The sequence below is a fragment of the Hyaena hyaena genome, unplaced genomic scaffold (assembly GCF_003009895.1).
Source record: "Hyaena hyaena isolate Hyena2069 unplaced genomic scaffold, ASM300989v1 scaffold_597, whole genome shotgun sequence".
NCBI classification, from domain to species: Eukaryota; Metazoa; Chordata; class Mammalia; order Carnivora; family Hyaenidae; genus Hyaena; species Hyaena hyaena.
In genome coordinates this window covers 937,059-954,143 of record NW_024081231.1, presented here as the reverse complement: position 1 = coordinate 954,143, position 17,085 = coordinate 937,059, and the positions used below count along the sequence as shown (strand labels likewise).

At 36.9% G+C, this 17,085-nt stretch overlaps 1 protein-coding gene and 1 non-coding gene across 4 annotated transcripts in view; both read left to right on the top strand.

The window, feature by feature from the left end:
* GTF2A1 (general transcription factor IIA subunit 1) overlaps positions 1 to 17,085 on the top strand; it is a 40,163-nt gene that overhangs the window by 7,403 nt on the left and 15,675 nt on the right. For all 3 annotated transcript variants that reach the window (XM_039257029.1, XM_039257030.1, XM_039257031.1), the window contains exons 3-6: positions 7,303 to 7,507; positions 9,268 to 9,332; positions 14,271 to 14,346; positions 15,459 to 15,592. In XM_039257029.1, coding sequence (XP_039112960.1) covers positions 7,303 to 7,507; positions 9,268 to 9,332; positions 14,271 to 14,346; positions 15,459 to 15,592 — 480 coding nt within the window. The remainder of the gene's footprint in view (positions 1 to 7,302; positions 7,508 to 9,267; positions 9,333 to 14,270; positions 14,347 to 15,458; positions 15,593 to 17,085) is intronic.
* LOC120248629 lies at positions 8,540 to 8,683 on the top strand. The gene has a single exon (XR_005532627.1). It is a non-coding gene; the product is annotated as a small nucleolar RNA SNORA79 (small nucleolar RNA).

The window sequence follows — 17,085 nt, the reverse complement described above, 5'->3', positions numbered from 1 at the left end:
AGAGCGGGGGAGAGAGACAGCATGAGCAGGGTAGGGTCAGAGAGAGGAAGACACAGAATCTGAAAACAAGCTTCAGGCTCTGAGCTAGCTGTCAGCACAGGGCCCAACACAGGGCTTGAAACCATGAACCGTGAGATCATGACCTGAGCTGAGGTCGACGCTTAACCAGCTGAGCCACCCTGGTGCCCCTATAATTCCACTTTAAATCACCGTGTGTGTGGCTAGGGGATATTGTATTAGACTACAGGTTTAGATATTCTTGCTAATAAAGACTAACATTGATTCTGTGTTTTATGTTTTACAAAGAACTTTGTCATTAGCTCTAGCCCCTTTCTCTCCCCCCCCCCTTTTTTTGGCTATTTCACAAACTTTTATCAAAATCTTCTCTATTGCTATGGAAGATATAGTGGTGAGTTAGATTATGAATTAAGATGAGTAATGACTGTGCATATAATTTAAAGTTTAACTAGATAATGCTAGAAGGGAAGTGATTAAAAAAACAAATTTAACTCAGGGCACCAGTATGGCTCAGTCAGCTAAGTATCTGACTCTTGGCTTTAGCTCTGGTCATGATCTCACGGTTTGGTTTGTGAGTTCAAGCCCTACATTGGGCTCTGAACTGTCAGTGGGATTGTTTGGGATTCTCTCCCTCCCTCCCTCTCTCTGCCCCTTTCCTTGTGCACGTGCACACTCTCTCTCCCTTTCTCTCCCCTTCCCTCTCAAAATAAACTTAAAAAAAAAAAAAAATTCAACACAATTTTTGAGGTTATCTCTTGAAACACTATGGGCCTAATTTAATGAATAAACTATGGGAAATTAAAAAAAAATAGTCTTGGTTTTTTTTAATATATCTGTATATATTTTAAATATATATATTAAAAAAATTTTTTTAATGTTTGTTTATATTTGAGAGAGAGAGAAAGACTGAGTTCAAGCTGGGGAGGGATAGAGAGAGAAAGAGACAGAATCCGAAGGAGGCTCCAGGCTCTGTCAGCACAGAGCCCAGTGTGGGGCTCAAACTCATGAGCTGTGAGATCATGACCTGAGCACAGAGCCCAGTGTGGGGCTCAAACTCATGAGCTCTTAGATCATGACCTGAGCTGAAGTTGGACATTTAATCAACTGAGCCACCCAGGCACCCCTTAAATATATTTTTTTACTGTTTATTTTTGAGAGAGACAGAGCACCAGTGGGGGAGGGGCATACAGAGAGAGAGAGAGAGAGAGAGAGAGAAAATCTGAAGCAGGTTCCGGGCTCTAAGCTGTCAGCACAGAGCCCGACACGGGGCTAGAACCTATGAACCGTGAGGCTGAGCCACCCAGGCGCCACATTTTTTAATCTATATTTGAATGTAAGTTGTGATTTGGATTGGTTGGTGATAATGGATAGGAATGACAGTCTAGAAATCCTCTTTAATGTGAGTGATAAAATCATCCTTTCTACACTGTCAGACTTACCTATATCTAAACAGCAAATACTATAGGAGATCTAAAATATGGCCTCTCCTAAAATTAAAAACTCAGGAGACAACATGTTGGTGAGGATGTGGAGAAAGAGGAACACTTTTGTACTGCTGGTGGGAATGCAGCCTGGTGCAGTCACTGGAAAAACAGTACAGAGGTTCTTCAAAAAATTAAAAATAGAACTACTCTGCAACTCAGCAATTCACTACTAGGTGTTTATCCAAAGGATACAAAAATGCTGATGAAGGGGCGCTTGCACCCCAATGTTTAGAGCAGCACTATCAACAATAGCCAAATTATGGAAGGAGTCCCAAATGTCCCTTGACTGATGACTGGATAAAGATGTGGTTTGTGTGCATATATATACATACACAAACATATATATAATATTCCACACACAATGGAATATTACTCAGTGATCAAAAAATGAAAGCTTGTCGTTTGCAACAATGTGGATGGATCTAGAGTATATTATGCTAAGCGAAGTAAGTCAGAGGAAAATAACATGATTTCACTCATATATGGAATATAAGAAACAAAACTGATGAACATAAGATAAAAAGAGAGGGAAGCAAACCATAAGAGATTCTTAAATATAGAGAACAAACTGAGGGTTGCTGGAGGGGTGTTGGATGGGGTGATGGGCTGTGACGGGCAGTAAGGAGGGCACTCGTTGGGATGAGCGCTGGGTGTTACATGTAAGTGATGAATCACTAAATTCAACTCCTGAAATCATCATTATACATACTCTTTGTTAATTAACTTGGATATAAATAAAATAAAAACATAAAATAAATAAAATACGGTCTCTTCTCTCAATAAAACAGTGAGAAAATTTTTCTCATTTGGAGGCAAATCTGAGACTCAGTAGTTTATTTGTCTCTAGATCAGGTTTCTCAACCTTGGTGCTTCTGTGACTTGTTACTTCTTGTAGCAAGAAGCCTTGTAAGCAGCAAGCCTTGTAGAGGGCTGTTCTGTTCATTGCAGAATGTTGGTGGCATACTTGGCCTCTACCCACTAGATGCCAAGAGCACCCTTCATTTCTGACAACCAAAAATGCCTCCATGCATTGCCAGATGTCCCTGGGGGACAATACCACCCCTGATCGAGAACCAGTATTCTAAATATATTCTAGTTCTATATAAATACTTGGGTTATAACTTGAACAATAATCCATTATTCCACTTCATTTGTATTTGTGGAAAACTCTGTTCCCCAACCCCATTTCAAGGGAGCCCATAAATGCATTTGTCTTGTGTTTTATTCAGGAGCTAGACATTTTGTGAAAGTAGAATCCTTTAGAATTTCTAGCCTAGCAGACTGCCAGGAAGCAGTAGATTGATCATACATTTTTAGATCAAAAAATAGACTCGGAGGGAATATGTATGCTTTGACAGGGTCATTTATCACAGGCTAGAGACTTGAACCTAGGCCTCTGTCTCCAGATGACATACCATACTTACCAGGAAAAAGAAAGGTACCAGGGTTGTGACTAGGCCTGCTCTGATAACAGCCATATAGTGTAGAGATTAGAAACTTGGACTAGAGCTGGGATTAGGGTAAGGCAAGCAGGGTGCCTAGGGTGCCTTCTCATTCTCATAGTCCAGGCCTAATTGGGAACAGTGGAGTCAGACTGCCTTGATGATTCTTCATTTTTGCCTGCTTTTAGTTGATGGTCTCGGATAAGTTACATTACTTCTTATTCTTGGGTTCTTTTGCTGTAAAAAAGGAGCTAGTAACAATGTCAGTGTTCTAGGATTTTGTAAAAATGAGTCTGTACCTATAAAGTAACTCACAAAGTGTACAGTAAGACTTTAGTATTCGTCAGGTTAACATCATATACAGATGTGTATCTGAGTCATTTGAGGAACAGAAAAAGAATTTTCTCTATGTCTAATTTCAGAGACCTGAAAAAGATGGCTGAAGTAGGATTGCCAGAAATAATAACTACTATGTGGGAGGGAAAATAGTATAAGAAGGAAGAAAGCGAGTTCTTCTAATTCCTTAGCAAAATAAACAAATATGTAACTATTCAAAATTCTTGATTGTTAGTAGTATTAATAGGATTACTATTGCCAAAAATAATTTTGCATTGTTTATTTAAAAAATTTTTAATGTTTGTTTATTTTTGAGAGAGACCTTGTGAGTGGGGGAGAGGCAGACACAGAATGCAAATCAGGCTCTAGGCTCTGAGCTGTCAGCACAGAGCCCAACTTGGGGCTCAAGCTCACAAACCCTGAGATCATGACCTGAGCCGAAGTCGGATGCTTAACTGACTGAGCCACCCAGGGACCCCTGCATTGTTTAGTTTAAATAGCTGATAATTTTTTAAAAAAATAGAATATCAAAAAATATTTTTGATAAATACAATTAAAATCATATAAAAGGAAATATTCAGCCAATTTGAACTTTGTATTATGTGATATTAAAGTTTAATGCCTAGTATTTATGGTACTGTGTTTATAATTTTTACATTGCTTAGAACAGTATTTGGTGCTTAGTAAATGTGGATTCTCCATGGACTACTCCCAACACCCGTTTCTTCTGTCTTTCCCTGCAACCTCCAGCAGTTGGAAACATGGGGTCATGCTTGCTTGTCTTACTGACTAGCAGGCAATTTCCAGGGAGGCAGGCAGTGATTTCATTGGGGCTATGTGACTTTGACATTTGCATTGTTTGGGGAATTTGTGAAGAAAGACTGCCAGTCGAGGTAGTAGTTTACTAAGATTTAGACATGAGATATGTACTCTGTATTCAGGGAACTGCAAGTTGTTGGACACTGTTAGGAAAATAAAGTTGTAGTAGCAATTAGAGGTGACATATTTTGTATTAAGGAGCTTGATTTTTTTTCTTAAAATGAGAAAGATTCTCTGGGGTGCTAGTTAAAACGCAGATTTTTGGACTTCTGCTCCAGATGATAGAGGGACAGTCTGACATTTGCTTTTTAATTCAATTATATTTAAAAAAAAATTAAATTGACATTTAACAACCCACTAAAAGGCTACAGTATTCATTTTGAAAAGCATTGGTTTAGACATTAAAGTGACCTGGAGAGGCTATTAAAATAGATTTTTGGCTCTATGCCAAGAGTTGCTGATTCAGTAGGTCTGAGGCGGAGCCTGAGAATTAGTATATCTAACAGTTTCTCAGGTGATGCTGATACTGTTTGTCCTAGGACCACATTTGGAGGACCACTGATGATTATAATAGAGTATTATATATATATAGATTGGAAAAACAAGTTTTCACTAGAATGTAGGCTCTGAGGAGAAGGATTTTTGTCAGGTTTGTTCACTGTCCGTTCTCAGTGCCTCTAATAGTGTTTAGTATATAGGAGATCTCAGTAATTGTAGAATTTATGACTTGATGTGGGGAGCTTGAAGGGCTTAGTCATTATAGTTCTCAGTAGTACTGGTAGGAGGAGAGGACTTGAACCAGGGCCATAACAGTAAGGATAAATTGGAACAATCCTCTGGAAAGGATAGTGACAGTAATGATGAGGTGTTAGGTGGATTCTGAGCCATAGGCCTTTGACTTCAGAGGCGAGGTGAGTAGTACCCAGCGCTTAGCACATGATACAAAATTATTAGTATTTGCCATTACCATGGAGACTTCGGTGAAGTAATGTGATGGGTCAGATTACACTGGGTAGACCAATTGGAGGTCTACTAAAGCTTTCAATTTAAAAAATCATGGATTAAACAACTGTTTCTTATAGCATTAATTAATAATACTTTTTTTTTTAACTGTGCTTTTTGGCTCACCAGAGGCCAGGTTTTTTTTTAATTTAGACCCTTTTTTTTTTATGTTTATTTTAGAGGGTGGGGCAGGGGCACAGAGAAAGGGAGACACAGAATCTGAAGCACTCTCCAGGCTCTGAGCTGTCAGCACACATCCTGACACGGGGCTTGAACTCATGAACCGTGAGATCATGACCTGAGACGAAGTCAGACGCTTAACTGAGCCACCAAGGTGCTTCAGTTTTAGAACAGACAAAAGAAGTGTAGAAGGTTTGGGTGAGTGCAGACTGTTTGGGAGCCTTACTATGTAATATGTTAGTTGGAATGTGTTTTATTCAATGTGTAGGGGTCCATTTTGCCTTGCATGCTGTGCTAGATGCCTCCCTATGGAGATGAACCAGATGCACCATGGGGTCCCAGAAAATCATTCTTTGTTACCCTGGAAAAAACTCTAGCTGTTTTCAATATGAGATTTTTCAGACTTCCATTTCTTAGCTTTTGAAAGTGAGTTTAGACATAACTGAACTTGTTCTCTTTTTAGATGAGGAAAATGCCCAAGAAAGAAAAATAATCCGTCCACAAAGCTGAATAGTGGTCAGACTAGGACTAAGTGGGTTCCTGACTTCTGGTGTAATGTTTTGTTACACAATACCACAACCACCATAATGAAAACTAACATTTATTGGTGACTGACTTTATGTTAGACTCTGATAAATGTTTTATGTGAATATGTATTGAGACCTCACAGCCAATTACAAGATAGATATTATTACTGTCTCCGTAAGAATAGTCTTCAGGCAGGTCTAAATACTGAGCCTGTTAGGGGAATGTTTGCTTTGGGAAATTAACCTTTAATTTACTTTTTCATCAAGCCATTAGAGCTGTGCTAGAATTGTTATTAGCATGTAGCTACAAGTATAGAATTTCTAGGACAGTTGGAAGTGTCAGGAGATTATAAAAATCTTTGTATTGGTAAAGGTAGATTCTTGAAGGATCTGATAGAACCTTCAGGTGATTTAGGCAATGTTCCAAGAGCATATCCTAGGGGAGAAAACAAAGTATGTGTAGGTGCTTGTATACAAAATGACTGAACTAAATTTCATTTGTATATTTAAAGAACAGTTTGTTCCTTTCTTGGGCAGTTTCTCATAAGAGTTGAGGCTCTCTAGATTGAACACTAAATCTGGTAGAGAGGAAATGTGTTAAATAGAAGGATGAAATAGTCATAAATACTTTATTTTCTGTCTTCCTATTGCCCACGTCTTGATTCCCCCCCCCATCATAAAAGCTGTCCTATGGTGTGATGAGAATATGGATGGAGAAAAGCAAAAAATGGTTGTCATTTCTTGTCATGATGGAAGATGGGAATTTCAAAAGATGTGGAAGGTTGAGAGTGCCTCTGAAAGCTGTAGGCATTGCTGCTGCTTTATCCTTGTGTAGAATTGGACAGATGGAAAGTTAGACTTTTCTAACTTGAGGATTGCCTGTATGATGTTTCTCATTGTTCAAATCAGGAGAAGATGAATTTATGTTTTGCATATATAATTTAAAAGTCAGATATTTCATTAAAGAGATTTCCATAAAAATAGTAAATAGTTGATATTACAAAAGGATAATCTTTGGTTATTAATAAACTGCTTCTGTGAAACTCTGCCTGGAATTAATATAGAAAGTTTGAAGATATAAAAAGAAAATTCTTCAGTACTTAAGATAGCAAAAAATGAAATTTGATACTTTTTAAATGTTTGAGAGAGTGCACAGGCAGGAGAGAGAGAAAGAGAGAGAGAGAGAGAATGAATCTCAAGCAGGCTCTGTGCTGACCATGTAGACCAAAACATGAGCTCATGACTTGAGCCAAAATCAAGAGTAGGATGCTCAACGGACTGAGCCACCCAGGTGCCCCTGAAATTTGATACTTTAAAAATTAATTTTTCTTCTTGCGTTCACTTGGCTAAGAATTAGGGGTTGGTTTATTTTCTGGTTGTGTCAATTTTGAAAATGGAAAAATTTTATAAATAGACCAATAAAATATGTTTTGTCCACGTGTTTGAATTTATCTTACCTGACGTTCATTTAGAATATTCTTTTCTTTTCCTTAGTTGTGGGAGAATAAACTAATGCAGTCTAGGGCAGTCGATGGGTTTCATTCAGAAGAACAGCAGCTTTTACTGCAAGTTCAACAGCAACATCAACCTCAGCAACAGCAGCATCACCACCACCACCACCATCAGCAGACTCAACCACAGCAGACAGTACCTCAGCAAGCGCAGACCCAGCAGGTCCTCATTCCTGCATCACAGCAAGGTGACACTGGGTATCTTTTTCTACTTACAACCTGGAATTGAAATTTGTCATTTTCAAAGAAGAGAAATCCTCTAGGCTTTTCCTTTCTATTGGCTGAGGGATTGGAGTATATATATTTACAGACAAATTTTATATAAAATGTGGATTCTATTTTTATAGTAATGGTAAACAAGTAGTTAACTAATTGAGAGCCAAAGATGATATTCCGATAAGTGTATTAATACTTTTGAGAAGTCTACATATTGGTGGTTTTCCTACAGTAAGTCAGATCTATTAAGGTTTATTTAAGGGTTTCATTATTTTATACAGAAAAATCATTATCTACTGTTTTTCATTATCTACTTTCTTAATAAAATTGATTTACTCCTGCAAAGACCTATTTGAGTTTAGTTTTTATAAATATATCTGAATGTTGGAGGATTTTTGTAATGATGGCAGTCTGAAATTTCAATTCCCTAGTAATTTATGTAAATCTAAACTGACTGATTAGATTTCAAGTAAAGAGTTTATATAACATAATTTATATTACTTGGTTTAAAGGCAAGAAAAACCAAGTATTTATAGACTGTGCCCATAGTGCTTTGTACTATGCAAGTAATTTTATAGATTTTGTTTCACTGAAGCTTTACAAAAGGCTTTGTGAAGTAGCTCTTCCAACATTTAAATGCTAAGGAAAATTTGGACCTTGAAAAGGCTAAGAAGCTTGGCTTGTTGCATGTAAAAAGTATTTTCTGCCGTGACAAACATGTATTTAGTTATGAAACTTCCCAAGCATTTGAGTTTTGTAAATCTTGTTATTGGAGAGGAGAATGAAGGTAAATGAAAAGTTTTATTTCAGGGTAACAGTTTAGTTACCCATTTGCCTCATTTGAGAGTATCTGAGAATATACTTAAGACTTAAAATTGATAGTGGTACATAGTAAGTGATGTCCAGAAGAAATATTTTGGGGTTATTTTATTGTTATGCCGAATAACACTTTTAATATTTTATTCTATATCTGCATCAAATAATTTTATCCTTTTCATCTGTTTTGATGACTGTTCCTCCTATTGCCTTCAGGCCTGGCACTAGGATTTTAGGTCATCATAAATTAAATTTTGATTTTCTTCACTCAGAGAATATTAGGATAATGGGATTATCTGTTTATTCTCTGAAATTTGCGGAATCAAACACTTAATTCCTTTTATACTTATGTAGTATTTCTGATTTATAGTTTTAAAAACATTGTTGGAAGTAACTTAAGATTCTGGCAGCTGTTAGAGATAAGAAGGCTGTGTAGATTTTTAAAAAACTACTTACAGTTTTTTTTGAGCTTATTCTTAATGGATTAATAATTCATTCCAACAGTAGTATCATTATATTAATAAACCAGTTCATACTGAGTTAGCAAGACAGGATTAAATTGTTTGATAATTTCCAGTTTAAGAATGAACAGAGCTATAGCTATAGCTATAGCTATAGCTATAGATACAGATATTAGGTATCTCACCGCTTCATGTTCCCAAATTCCCTTGTATCCTTATGTATTGTTACTTAAATCTTTTTTTAATTGATGTTTTTTTCTAGTATAAGATGGGTATGTCACAGCTGTTACTTAACAGATATTTATAACATTCTGAGATATCAAATGGGTGAATGCATTTGAATGCAGAAAATGTGAAAAAAATTTTCAGCATTGTATAGCATTCTTAGGATTATGAAATAGCCTCATGGTTCCTTATTTGCATGTTTGTGTGTGTTTTTTTTTTCTTTTTACTAGCTGCGGCACCACAGGTTATAGTTCCTGACTCTAAGCTGATACAACATATGAATGCATCAAATATGGTATGACTCAAAACATAGCACTTTACTTGGCTCTACTTACTGTAACTCAAAATTGTGATTATGCCTGGATATGTTTGTATTAACAACCTGAAGTTTAGTCAAGATTTGAGCAAAATGGCTGTTTAAATTTCGTTTCCTAAATTGAGTAGCTAATCTAAAGTTTAGCTTGATACTTAGACATTGAGGTTCATAAAATTATACAGTTTGATGTTGAAAATACCAAAAGAATGGTGCTTTGTGAGAGCTGTTTCATTTCATGCTATTTTTGAAAAATAGGTTTTGAGACCTACTAGACATACTGTGCCAATTATAGCTCTGTTTCAGAAGACCCATTAATTGCAAGAGGTCAAGAATGCTAAGAATTATAAGCTTTAAAAATGAAAATGAACTGTTTGGCTGGTTCAAGATAACTGTTTTTAAGATCAAACTTTAAAAAATTTTTGCTCTGATTTAACTATAGCATAGCCTTTTAAGATTTATTACAATGTGTAGATTACTACTTTAAAGTGCATTTTAACCAGTTGAGTTTATTCTGCATTAGTCTTTTGATATTTCTAAGGGATATTCACTGAACAGAAATTCTCAATTTTCACATTTCACTTAGGGCATACAGTGTTTCCCATCAAGTATAGTACCATAAAAAACACCTTTTCAGATCTTTAGAGAATCTTTCCCTATGTACTTAAAGTTTTTTAAAATAAAACATTAAAATAAAGTCTTATTAGAATAGTTATTCATGGCTTTTCTTTGTTCTGTTTATAATATATAGACTGTTAGTGATGTCTCAGTTCTAACATTTCATTCTTAAATTCAGCCAAATCTCTTTATTCAAAGGCAAGAGTCATTTTTAAAAGAATCTCTTAGCTTAGTGCCAGCAGTGAGATTTTTTTTTCCAGATAGTAGTTTTTTTTTTTTTTTTTTTTAACGGAAAAGCAGTTATTTTAAAATATCTCTTCTGTTTGGTGAGTGATGAGTAGTGAACCTCACAGCTCATTTGTGATTGGTAAGCCAGCTGGGAAACGGGGCTCACCTACTAGACAAATGACTCCTTTTAAAATACACTAGCCTTATAAATTTATAACTTGACAGAATTACAAATTTTTGCATGATAGTGGAAATTACAGTTTCTAAATTCACACAAAAAATCAAGCATTCTATTTGTACTTCCAGTTAAAGTTGCTGGAATTAATTCTTTCTGCATGAAAATCACAAAATTCTGGTCTTTCATGGAATCACAAGAATTTTTATCATTCAAAAACTTCCATTTCAGGTCTAAGACCCCAATTCTTTTTTTCACCTCTACCCTTAAAAATAAACGTCTCGCTGTAGGATGTTTATTGCAGTTGGTAGTTGGTACTGTTGAGACTGTTTCCTAGGAAATAACTTGGGTCATTTTAAAACCAAATTTTGTAGAATCACTTGGAGTAGGCTCATCTGACTTTCTAAGAATTTTGAGTGTTTGCAAGGGAATTCTGAATTAAAATTGTGTTTAAAGAGAGTGGGGCAAAATCAGTAGCCCATCTCTTAAGTGTTTTTTTACATCTCCTCGATTCTAAAAATCATGTGTTTAAACAGATCATAGGTCAGAAACATAAATCAATAAAATACATTAGCATATATGTTTTAGTATTTTACTTGATGTTTTCAGTCATTCTGAAACATAATCACTGTAGGCTCTTTACAAATAAAAGGTTTTTGGGTTTTGTTTGTTTGCATTATTCCCAATTAGAAGACAGCTATTAAAAACAGTTTTGGTACACCTGGGTGGCTCAGTCAGTCATGTGTCCAACTCTTGGTTTTGGCTCAGGTCCTGATCTCACTCTGTTGTGAGTTTGAGCCCCATGTCAGGCTCTGTGATGACAGTGCAGAGCCTGCTTGGGATTCTCTGTCTCCCTCTCTTCTCTCCTCCTCCCCCAACTGTTCCCTCCCTCCCCCCCCTCTCTCTCCCCCCCTTCCCCTCTCTTCACCTCCCTCCCCTTCCTCTGTTTGTGTGCACGCTCTCTCTCTCAAAATAAATACACTTCAAAAATATTACAAAACAAAACAGGACCTTCTATCAAACCAGTTTTGCATTATTCTTTTTTTTTTTTTCCAAGAACTTCTTTTAATCCTGATATTCGATTTTTTGACAGCATCATCTTTGTAATTTCTCTATTTTTAATTGCTGTGGCCTAACTCTGCCAAACTTTCATCTGTCATCAGTTTCATTTGTAATTTGAATTCAGCAACATTTTCATCATCTATCTACATCTTTTCAAAATTTGCAATTGAACCCTAAAATTACTTTGTATTGCATTAAGTGTTTTACAGGAGTATTCAACAATCCAGAAAAGACTGGCTAACAATGCCCCTAGGCTAGATAGGTGTGCATATATGAAGGACAACTAGTTTCATAAGTGATTTGTTTATCTGAATACAATTTTGGCTTCCCTCTGCAATCTCATAACTGTGGGGACTTAAATAGTAAATAGAAGAGCTGTGCAGTTTGAGCAGACAGCGGCAGGAGATGAGGTCAAAGAGGAAAGTATCCACTTAGCATTGCTGCCTCCCATAGTGAAAGAATATGGGCACATGTATATCAGCAGAGTTTAAGAACAGCCAGTAAATGGGGTGCTTGGGTGGCTCAGTCAGTTGAGCATCCGACTTCAGCTCAGGTTATGATCTCAAGGCTCGTTAGTTCGAGCCCCACATTTGGCTTTGTGCTGATAGCTCAGAGCCTGGAGCTTGCTTCAGATTCTGTGTCTTCCTCTTTCTCTGCCCATCTCCCACTCATTCTCTCTCTCTTTCTGTCTCAAAAATAAGTATTAAAAAATTTATTTTAAAAAGAACAGCCAGTAAACAAAGTAGCCATAAAAAGTAGATAGGAGAATCACCCAGCAGAAAAACTTTATATGATAGTCATAAAAACCACCAATCTAATAACACATTCTTGAAAATAAGAGGAATTTTGGGGCGCCTGGGTGGCTTAGTTGGTTAAGCTCCGACTTTCCCTTAGGTCATGATCTCGCGGTTCGTGGGTTCGAGCCCCGCGTCAGGCTCTGTGCTGACTTCCAGCTCGGAGCCTGGAGCCTGTTTCAGTCTGTGACTCCCTCTCTGACAGTCCCCTGCTCACGCTGTCTCTCTCTCTCTCTCTCTCTCTCTCTCTCTCCTTTGTTTGGTGTTCAAGCATTTCCTTATGTTACAAAAACTGGCACACTTGGCTATCACTTCTAATTAATTTTATAAAGGGCAGAAATAGAAAAGCATAATCTTGAACCTCTTAAGATTGAGTCAACAATTACTTGATTTGTCCTTGGGTGAAAGTTTTTTCTCCTAGATTGTAGAGTAGAGAGGAAACTGGCTCTCACTTTATAGTTCACCTCTATTTCTTCTGCTCAAAAGACATTTTGGTATGGGATAGCATGCCAATTACAGCCACATTAAAAGCGGATATATCAACGCTACAATGCCGGCGCGCTGCGTTCGGCCCCCGGTGGCTGCCCAGCACCCGCCCCCTGCCCGGCAGCCGCAGCCAGCCCGACCCGCCGAGACTGCCGTTTCCTAGACAGCCGCGCCGCTGCTCCGCAGCCGCCGGGGCGCGCGGGGGCGCGCTCTTTTTTTTTTTTTTTTTAACATTTTTTTAAATATATTTTTTAAATTTTATTTCTAGGAGAGAGAGACAGCGTGAGCAGGGGAGGGTCAGAGAGAGAGGGAGTCACAGACTCTGAAACAGGCTCCAGGCTCTGAGCTGGCAGTCAGCACAGAGCCCGACGCGGGGCTCGAACCCACGAACCGCGAGATCATGACCTAAGCGAAAGTTGGACGCTTAACCGGCTAAGCCACCCAGGCGCCCCAAACCAGTTTTGCATTATTCTAATGCTATCTCATACTAAATACAAGAATAAACTTTCAGTAGATATCAGTAAAAGTGGTTTATGTTTGTATGGTATGTCACTCCACAAATATTTATTGGTAGCAACTTCAATGTGCAGAGGTGTGCAGGTGGTTATTGTGTCATGTATGCTGTATAGAAACTATAGTTGTCACTTTGCCAGTAGAGGGAGACCTATTAATCTTTAAAAATATGAACTATACGCGTTTAATGTTTTTTAATGCTTATTTTTGAGAGAGAGAGAGAGAGAGAGAGAGAGAGAATGTTTCTCAGAATGAATTGGGAAAGAGCAGAGAGAGGGAGACAGAATGTGAAGCAGGCTCCCTGCTGTCAGCACAGAGCCCAGTGTGGGTGTCTAACCCACAAGCTGTGAGATCGTGACCAAAGCCAAAGTCTCACGCTTAAGTGACTGAGCCACCCAGGTGCCCCTAGGCCCTTCATATTTCTCAGTAATATTTCTCAGTAGTAAATGGCTGTTAATGTATTCCTCAGACTTAGATTACCTTTCATTTGCCTGTAGCGACCAGATTTATTTTAAAATAAATGAAATGCATTTCATGAAGAAAACCTGGTGGGGTATAGTTGTATTCTGGGGACATAGTGGGAATTTGAGGCTTTAGGTGTAGAAATTACTTAGGCCAATTAAATGGCAACAAGAAGCACATTTTCTTTTTCTAATGTTTATTTTTGAGAGAGTGTGCCATGCAAGCGGGAGAGGGGCAGAGAGTGGGAGACAGAGGATCTAAAGCAGGCCCTGCACTGACGGTGAAGAGCCTGATGAGGGACTCGAATCCACAAACCATGAGATCATGACCTGAGCCAAAGTCGGACACTTAACTGACTAAGCCACCCAGGCGCTTCATATTATTCTACTTCATTGAAGTACTTAAGCAAAGCATTTAGGCCAGGTAGTTTTTATTGGATCATTTTATAAAATGGGATTTATTTTAGTATACACTAAACAGTAAACTTCAAATACTATTAAAATGTGCGAGAGTTAAACTGAGGTACTATTTTGCCCATATGTGGTTTTGATTTTTTTCTTTTGTGTTTTTTTTTCTTTTCAGAGCGCTGCTGCTACAGCTGCTACCTTGGCACTCCCTGCAGGTGTGACTCCTGTTCAACAGATACTAACAAATTCAGGTAATTAGGAATAACAGAACCATTATTTGTATGTATAACGTAGAAAATTGTACCATCTAGTCTTTGTTTTGGACTCATTGAAAAAAAAAATCAGTGTTTCTTTTATGATTTAGCTTATTAGGTTATTAAAATAAGATCGAGTGCTGTAGTACATTAAATGATAATTATTGCTGAGGATGTAGTAGAGCAGATGAGAATTGCACTTGAGCTTTTGATCTGTGAGAATCCTATTTATTGAATGAAGTATGATTATATAGGAATACATAGATTTTTGTCAAACACCTTTAACTTGCCAAATAAGTTAAACTTTACTCGTTTGAATAAATTTGTGATACCAAACTAAATCCTGTAATGCTCTGTTTTAATAGCATCTTTGAATAGACAAAATTTACTTGGGATTTTTGGCATATTAAAGTTGGAAGAATTTATATGGATTTTAACTATTTCTGTAATCTTAATTATACAATTTCTTACTATTTTGTTAAAATTCTAAATTTGTAAAGAACTTGCTACATATTTTTAAACATGTAATTGTTGTTTTTTAGTTAATAAAAGATTCTGCGTCATCTAAAACAGCAAAGAGAGGGATTCACTTCTGTGTGTATACGCCAGGCATACAGTTAGGATTATGTGGCATTGATAATTGGTTCAGCAAGCTTTGATTGTTTTTAAGCATTTTGAAACTAGTACCCTGGTGCTTTGGCTCAAGATGTTAATGAACTCTTAAAACTTTCATGTCTTGAAAGCTTTAAAAACTAAGTGCCTCTGAAAACATCTAATCTTCCATGACTCCTAACATGTTAGTAAAGATAATTTAAACTTCTAATCAACTCTCATAATCTATTGTTAAAACTTTATTCGAAAAGAGTTTTATGAGGATGATAAGTAAGGAAAAGAAAACATTTTAAGCAATGTATTTGAACATGGAGGGAAGTGAAGAAGGTAAGGATTATAGTTTATTGGGTATGGGTGATAACCCTTAATAAAATTATTAGATTTCTTATTTAAGAATTACTAGGACATTTTAGTGGTTTGACATTTACCATGAATTCATTTATTTTGAGATGGTCACTGCTAAAATGGTAACTTGTAATTCATATGTTTTGTTTTAGGCCAGCTTCTTCAAGTAGTCCGAGCAGCCAATGGTGCCCAGTATATCTTTCAGCCTCAGCAGTCAGTGGTTCTACAACAACAAGTTATACCACAAATGCAGCCTGGTGGAGTACAAGCTCCTGTTATACAGCAGGTAATAGAGTCCTAAGTTATGATCACCAGGGGGTGCTTTTTCTTTTTCTGTATGAATTCTCTGGGTGGTTCCCTTTCTTTTGCCCATGGCTTTATCTTTATGAATGCTTAGATGATTCTCCAGTACTATACATCCTACCATTCTAAATTCCTCCTGTATACCTCACAGCTTAACTTACATTCAATATGTTTAAGTTGTGATTATCCTTACTTATCTTTCATCATCCCTCTGACCGTGCTTTTTGGTCAGTGGCACCACTCTCCATCCAGCTACCATACCTCCCAAGTTATCTGGCATTTATTCAACAAATATTTACTGTGTAGGTATGTATCAGAGTCTTTGCAAGGGGCTAGAGATTTAAGAATGAACAGAGCAGACATGAATCTAGTTTCATGAAGCTTATGCTTTTTCTGGAAGTGGGTGTGGAGTATGGGATCCTTCCTTTCCTTTACCTTTAATATGCAAGGTATCAGAGCCCTACCAATTCTTAATAGCTCCTTTTTTTCCCAACTGTAGTTTTAACATGTTTGCAGTTCCTTAATATGTTTGAAACTATTTTTCTTTTCTCAGATTCTCTTGACAATTCCTTAATTCATGCTTTTTTAATTTCTCATTTAAAATACTGTTATCTCTCAATACCATATATATGCACTAAATACTATGTATAAAATGTGAACATGTGTTTATATATACATATATATACACACTATATACATACATATACACACATAAGTATACACATTATAATACTATAATACTACCCTTCTAATTGATTTCCTTGACTCTAGTTGTGTGGCTTCCTAATCTATTACTCTGTATTTATAGTTATTTTTCTAAAAATCTTAAACTCTTTTAATAATTTCTCACTGCCTGTTGCAAAATCTAAACTCCTCAGCATGGTTCACAGGATCTTTGGGGTTTTTTTGAATCTTGTTTTTTTGTTCTTTTCAGGTTTATTTCTTGCCATAATAGTCGTTGTCTGTTTCAGCTGCTGTTTAGATCAGAATTAAATATTTATATCTACTTGTGTGCCAGGCATTAAACTCTTACACTATGAAGACAAAGAGGAAAGAGAAATGGTTATTTTCTTGAAGAACTTAGGTACTTTAAAAAAGAGACACATAAATACATAATGTGTGTATAATAGTGTAATGATAGAAGTAAGATCACAGAAGTATTAATTCAGTTGATTTATAGCTTTCCAGATTTTCTCCTGCTATTGGGTTTCACTTGATATTATTATTCCACTTAGAATGTCCTTTGGCCTTCCTTCTAGCAACGCCCTCCACTCCCCACCCCCCCCAACCAACCAACCAATCAACCCACCGACCGACCAAATGGAAAAGCCTAGCTAACCTTACAAGCACAAATGAACTCAAGTATTAACCAACTAGGAAGGCGTCTCTGACCATACCTTGTCGCTCAAGCTGAATGTAATACTCTGTCCTGTGTTTTCATAACACCATATCGTACTTCTATTACACCTTTTATCT